Genomic DNA, 7500 nt, shown 5'->3' with positions numbered 1-7500 from the left:
TAGATGGTGCATTATTGGCCGTTAACAGGTTTTGTGCTCCTGATACAGCAGCACTGTACGGTCACATTTCAGCACTTTACACATGGACAGCGACTCTTAAAGAAACACTTAAAGTGTGTTGTTCTGTGTTTGTGTTAAATGCAGTTCTGGAAACGGACGTCAAAAAGCAAAGAACGTCCGTAACTTCGCAAGTAGAGAACGCTATTAAGAGCTAAAATCCATCGTTATCTGGAAACGGAGTCACGTCAGGGCAACAGCAACATTAGTGTTTTCAGTTACTCTTACTAAGGAAGTAATTGCACATTTATTAAAATACGTCGCAACCCAACAGGTATGGCTATGTGACCCAATTTGGGTCATGACTCACGCACACACTTGTTGAAGTAACAAGGAAAGTATTTAAAAGATTATACTCTAGCTGGTCACATGTTATAATAATACAAGAAAACAACACTCAGATCTACTGATGGTCAACTAAGGACTCTATGTGTGTTTATGTGTAAATGGATGATTGCTCTCCCTAATGTGGCTGTTATATCTCCTCTCCGGGTTCTGTCCTGCTCTGTTGCACCTTCACGATGTCGTCTGATGTTCTTCAGCTCTATCAAACTCTGGTGTCCTGAAACATGAGAGAGTGTCACACACTTACACACATCTGACAAATCAATGAACAAACTGTACATGATGTCCTCACTCACTCACTCAGACCAGATAGGACTACAGCCATTTATATTAAAAATGACAAAAAAAGGGCCATTCAATTATTTTACATTATAATATAAAAACATTTCGGTAGCACTTTCTATGAAGCCCATATTTATAATGCATTGTAAAGGCATAATGCATTAGTAATGTCTCATAATACACCTTATAATATGTTAGAACTTCTCATAAATAATTGTAACCACAATTATAATACATTATAATAATTACCTATTCATAGTTATACCTTAGAGTATAATGCATTATAACACAAGCAACATCCAATTTTATCTGCAGAAGTTATAATAGTTGTAAAATATATATATATATATATATATATATATATATATATATATATATATATATATATAATATATGTAACAAGGTAAATGGAAAGGAGTAGGCGAGAACTGGCTTGATAATATAAATAAAGGTTTAATAAAAAACTTAACCAAAAAGACACAAACAGCTGTCCGTAACTCTCTCTCTGTCGCACTGCCGTCTCCAGTTGGCCTTACCCCTCTCGGGCTTAATCAGCTTTATTAGGGGCCGGGTGTGCGGAATCACGACCCGGCCCCGCCCTCCGCCCTGCCACATTCCTCCCTCGTTCTTGACATACACCCCTCCCCCCCCCCCACCCCCTAGCTGCCCCATCTGCCGGCAGGTCATCCCCACCTTCCTGGATCTGGGAGGGGACTTATGAACGGTGATTATACCCAGCTTAATATTATAATAATAATAATACTAATAATTAAAAAGAGAGGGAAAGGCCAATACAGAGCGGAAGCGGGAGAGAGGAGAGAGAGAGAAAAAAAAATGTACTCGCCGATTCTCCGATACGCCGTAGCCTAGTCCTCGGCCACTCCTCCACCCTCTAGTGGACGACAGCTGCACCTCCCCAGGCGGATTGGAGGCAGTCCTCCGGCTCCTGGCAGACAGAACGCCCCGCCGCGTTCTGGTGGACGGAAGGGGTCTCCCCCACCCCTGGCTGCAGTCCTCCCGCTCCAGGTGGTCAGCCAGGAGCCACTCCCCGTGGCTGGTAGGGGTCTCTTCCACCCCTGGCAGCGGCCCTGACCACTCCAGGCAGTCCGTTAGGAGCCCCTCCTCCCCTCGCGGTCGGTGGCCGTTCCTCCGCTCTCAGGCGGCCGGGCTCCTCCGTCCCCGGGCAGATGGCCGCGGCTGCTCCGTTGGGGTGGATGGTAATGGCGAGGACTCTACTACGGCGCATCCTCCTCCTTCCTGGGTTTCTGCACCAGTGTAACAAGGTAAATGGAAAGGAGTAGGCGAGAACCGGCTTGATAATATAAATAAAGGTTTAATAATAAACTTAACCAAAAAGACACAAACACACACACAGGTGTCGGACGGCTGTCCATAACTCTCTCTCTGTCGCACTACCATCTCCGGTTGGCCTTATCCCCCCGGGAAATCAGCCTTATTAGGGGCCGGGTGTGCGGAATCATGACATGGCCCGCCCTCCGCCATGCCACAATATATAATATGTATGCTTTAAGTAAAGTGACAAAAGCAATGTCTTCTTATAAACATCCATAAGATATTTTTAAGTGGTTATAATATATTACGAGTCATGCTGGAAGTTATATACATTACACATGCACAAAATACAAAATAACATATATTCAATGTAAATTTTTATATATTACAAAAAACACTTGCAAAGCCACAAGGCTAAAATATATGTATGTATGTATATGTATGTTGATCACACATGTAGCCAATCAGTCTGATTCTGTACTGGACTCTATTCAATAAACTTTAATGTTTGTGCATCTTATTTGGAGACATATTTACTTTTCTCTATCACATTCCATCACAATATACAGATCTGAAATGTAGGTGGCGCTCTAACACATTTTATCCCTCACAGATGTGCTCGTCCATAGACATTCAGTCTAATTTTCAGTTCAAGCACCACCCTCATTATTTCATTGAATATCTCGGCCTCTGAGTGGACTAGAAGATCAATCTAGGTGTCATTAGAAAGCTGAGATCCTCCTCATTTTATAAATAACTTCTATTATATAAGTTTGACTTGTGATGTATTGTATTTTACAAGTTTATAAGAAGATATTGCTTTTGTAACTTTACTTAAAGCAGACAAAGAACACTTATAATATGATCACGTCATAAAGTCTTTTGACTGTTTACACTATACAACACTTACACTTTAATTTAAAATTAACTTTAGTAACTTCTGCTGCATTAAAATTGGATGTTGCTTGTGTTATAATGCATTATACTCTAAAGTATTACTATGTATAGGGGAACCGTAGTTATAATTATTTAAGAGAAGTTATAACTTAGTATAAGGTGTATTATGAGACACTATGAATGCAGTATAATGCATTTATTTATTTATTTATTTATTTTTCTCCTCAATTTGGAACGCCCAATTCCCAATGCGCTCTAAGTCCTCGTGGTGGCGTAGTGACTCACCTCAATCCGGGTGGCGGAGGACGAATCTCAGTTGCCTCCACGTCTGAGACCGTCAATCAATGCATCTTATCACGTGGCTTGTTGAGCGCGTTACCGCGGAGACATAGCGCGTGTGGAGGCTTCACGCTATTCTCCGCGGCATCCACGCATAACTCACCACACGCCCCACCGAGAGCGAGAACCACATTATAGCGACCACGAGGAGGTTACCCCATGTGACTCTACCCTCCCTAGCAACCAGGCCAATTTGGTTGCTTAGGAGACCTGACTGGAGTATAATGCATTTATAATATCTTTACAATGCATTACAAATATGTGCTCATAGAAAGTGTTACCAACATTTCTACTCCTCTCTTAGTGTGGTGTGATTACTGTGCGAGTGATAATCAAGAATACACCGCAAAAGTATATGTATATAAATAAAACACTGATTGAATGACTCTTTCATCAGATGTGTGAAGTGTTACTGGATGCTAATACTCTCTCTCTTTCTCTCTGCAGCCGTTTATCTCTGCAAACGAACAATGCAAAATAAAGCTCGTCTGGAGTTGGCTGATTATGAAGCTGTAAGCATCTCGTTTCTTTGATTTATGATCTGTGCTATAGAAAATAAAGAAACGAAGAAGATCTATTTCAACAAAACATCTCAGATAATATTTGTGCGTATGTTGCAGGAGAGTTTGGCGAGACTCCAGAGAGCTTTTGCTCGGAAATGGGAGTTTATATTTATGCAAGCAGAAGCACAAGCGAAGTGAGTAACAGATCTCAGATCAGAACACACTCTATCAGTGTCATGACCTGCCCACTTTAGGGTTTCTCAACTGGTTTTGCTTTAGGACACAGTGTTTTAGAATTTCAGTGTTGGTCGACACAATCCACGTTTATTCTCGTTGCAAGTGAACGTGTATTTAATGTAGTCTGGGTGGGATTTTCTTTTAGTTTGTCACTCAAACTGTCCATGTTGACATCTGTTTAATTTGACACGCTTTTACCAAGTGACAGATGAATTTAGTGTATGATTGAATGCACAGTGTTTGACGTCAACAAAAAGAGTTTTCTGCTCCCTTTAGAAGGTCGCCTGTTTATTTTGTTATCCTCTCTATGGTATGCAGTCTTATATGTTTAGTTGTATTTTATTATTTGCATTTACGGTTGTCAACCCTATCAGAACAGACCTGCAACCCAGTCTAGATGTCACCATATCCTAACTATGCATGATGCAATTGCAGAAAAAGTGCTAAAGCATATTCCGTGCTAATCTGAGCTTTTGTCCTATCAGCCATGACTGTGACCAAGCAATAAGTGACACTATATTTTGTCACATTCTGTAGCTCCTCCCACATTGAAATCTCATTGGTCTAAAATCCCGCTCCACATAACTATGTTAAATATCAAATACGTTTGGCTGATTGTCGCACAGACCCACTTTTGAATACAAAAGCGAATTCATTATTCAGGAAAAAAAGAAATTATACACGGCTTATTAGCATATTTAAAGAGACAGAAGTCTAAATCAGTGTGTGATTTCACATCAGCTTCTCTCTCCCATCAGAGTGGACAAAAAACGGGACAAAATTGAGCGTAAGATCTTGGACAGTCAGGAGCGAGCGTTCTGGGACGTACACAGACCTGTGGTGAGTCAATCACACTGAACAAATCCACCCCAGTAAAGATTTACTCACAATTTAACATTTCATTGATAAGGAAAGCTGTGTGTGTGTGTGTGTGTGTGAGAGAGAGAGAGAGTGTGTGTGTGTGTTTATATAAAACATTAATTCTATTTTGTATTAAATATTAATTTTAGTCAATTTCTGTGATGAATTTGTTGTCACATCACTGTTAATAAGCATGAATTATGATGCTGCTGGTACACTTTTTGTCCATTTTAAAGTAACACACACACACACACACACACACACACACACACACACACACACACACAAACACAGTGCCCTTGTGAAGCGTCTCTTCTTCAGTATCTCATTAGCACACTCTGGGGATTGTCTAAACGAAGTGTGTTGTTGAAGGACATCAGTGGCATAGCCAAAAATGAGGCTCAGGGTGTGCCAAGGGAAAACAGGATGTTTCAAGAACTGAAGCACAATTAAGTGACATGCACTATTTAATTCATTTATTTTTAGCTCTAAACTAATTTTTAGCCATGTGTTACGTTATAATGACTTAACAAGTGAACGCCACTTTTATCAGCAGATTAGGCTGGCCTGTTAACCTCAAACTCTGGTGCATTTTTGGGCTGCCGCTCGTAATTTTTCACACTCAAATTTAAAAGCTCACCATTTACACATACTGTGGAATAATTGCAAAAAATTGGTCTAATTTTTCAGAGAACCCCCCAATAAAAAAAAAGACTGATTATTCATAAATAATATTGTATATGTTTATAATCTTATGATAGTTTTTTTTTTTGTTGTTGTTGTTGTTGTTGTCTAACTTTGTAAACATGTAATTCTTGTTCTGTTCAGAGTTTTTTCTCCATCACATTCCATCACAATACACAGATGTGAAATGTAGGTGGCGCTGTAACGCATTTTATTCCTCACAGATGTGCTCGTCCATAGACATTCAGTCTAATTTTCAGTTCAAGCACCACCCTCATTATTTCATTGAATATCTCGGCCTCTGAGTGGACTACAAGCTCAATCTAAGAGTCATTAGAAAGCTGATTAGAAAGATATATAACATCTAATCATCAATAGTCTAAATCATGTTTTCTGATGATTTGTTTAGCATGCTTTTCCTGCTGGATGGCATACTTTGTTCTGGATATCTAAGATATAACATTGGATTATTCAGCCAAGCAAGCTCACAGACAAGTAAACAATGGCTAATGTTTTAGAAAACTCCTTAAGATAAAAGCAGATATAAAGTTGTTGGCTACTTGGAGCTTACAGCAGCAGTTATCGAAGCATAAAAGAGACGTTTGTATTGATGACTTTGAAAACACCTTTTAAGGTGTTTTAATGTATTCAAATATTAGGCTTAAAATGTAGTGATGAAATCTGAAATTGGATTATTTTAGAACGATTCATAATTATGCTGATAACACAAATGTAAATGGAGGGACAGTTTGCAGTGTCACAGTGTGACTGCAAATATAAACTAATATAATATAAACTAATATATAATAATAACTAATATAAATATAATACTGATGTTACATTAATTATCGAGCCAGTATGAATAAAGAATGACATCATGTCTGACTTGATGCAGACAGTAAATGGACCATTGATCATAATGAAACATGAGATCTAACGGGAGCATTTAGTTGCTGACATAATAATTAAAATATAAAAAATGAAAACTATCACGAATACAGGTAGATAAGTCTCATCTTTAAATCAAACAGGGTCACAGAACTATCAACTCAGAAGTGTTTTGAAGTTTTGATACTTTATATAAAAAGATATATATATATATTATTGTACATATTATTGTAATCAGTAAAAACATCAAACTGATCAAATAGTCATGTGTCATATGTTGTTGGAAAGCTCTCAAAGAGTAGAATGACAAAAATATAGTGAGTAATAGCTAAGTATATGTCTTTGACAATTATGTTGGTGTTGCTTATATGGTGCATTTTCGCTTATAACTTCATGAACATGAAATATCACATACCATTAATTAGAGGAGGCGATTATCTTTCAAACGAGTCCACACACAAGATAATCAGATGCATAGATCTTTAGATAATCCACATGAAGCACAATGTTACATATGGCCACCAGGAGATGGCGCCAAATACAAGACAGACTCAATGATAACTCAAATGACACAGAATGAAACTCATTCTGTGAAATCTCATTACTAAAATCATGTCTGCATGCTATGCAAACCTTTAGTCATTGTTGTGTTTGCATGTGTAATTAGTTCTTATGTACAATTATTATGTTTTATTTGTTTGGAGAGGCTTTTGGACACTATGATAAATTATATTTTGTAATGTTATAACTTTTGATTGCTTTATCGTATCAACACAAACATTTTCTCAGATACAGTTGACATGATTGGGAACAAAACAAAAGCAGCTTTCAGAGCTTCCTTATTTACCCCCAGAGATACTGTATATAATGTCAAATCAGAAAAATAAGAATCTTTTTGTGATTTTTTTTTTTCCAGCAGTTTCTTTGGCTGGGAGTCTCAGATTGTATATTAATCTATATCATTAAAATAATTTGAGGAGTTTTCTTCAAATTATGACCCTCCTTGTTTTTGTTTTGTTTTGTTTTTGTCGAGTTATAAGCTTTTAATTTGGGTATGCCACTGAAACAGGAAATCCTACAAAGCTTAACGGGTTAAAGCCCGCGCTTTCCTCAG

At 38.2% G+C, this 7500-nt stretch overlaps 1 protein-coding gene across 2 annotated transcripts in view; it reads left to right on the top strand.

The window, feature by feature from the left end:
- Positions 1-7500, top strand: part of rgs7b (regulator of G protein signaling 7b) — a 95488-nt gene that overhangs the window by 69833 nt on the left and 18155 nt on the right. For both annotated transcript variants that reach the window (XM_051667908.1, XM_051667907.1), the window contains exons 7-9: positions 3661-3725; positions 3834-3910; positions 4712-4793. In XM_051667908.1, coding sequence (XP_051523868.1) covers positions 3661-3725; positions 3834-3910; positions 4712-4793 — 224 coding nt within the window. The remainder of the gene's footprint in view (positions 1-3660; positions 3726-3833; positions 3911-4711; positions 4794-7500) is intronic.

This window comes from Myxocyprinus asiaticus, chromosome 32 (assembly GCF_019703515.2).
Source record: "Myxocyprinus asiaticus isolate MX2 ecotype Aquarium Trade chromosome 32, UBuf_Myxa_2, whole genome shotgun sequence".
Taxonomy (NCBI): domain Eukaryota; kingdom Metazoa; phylum Chordata; class Actinopteri; order Cypriniformes; family Catostomidae; genus Myxocyprinus; species Myxocyprinus asiaticus.
Note: the sequence above shows the minus strand (reverse complement) of the source record. Positions and strands in the feature narration are given on the sequence as shown.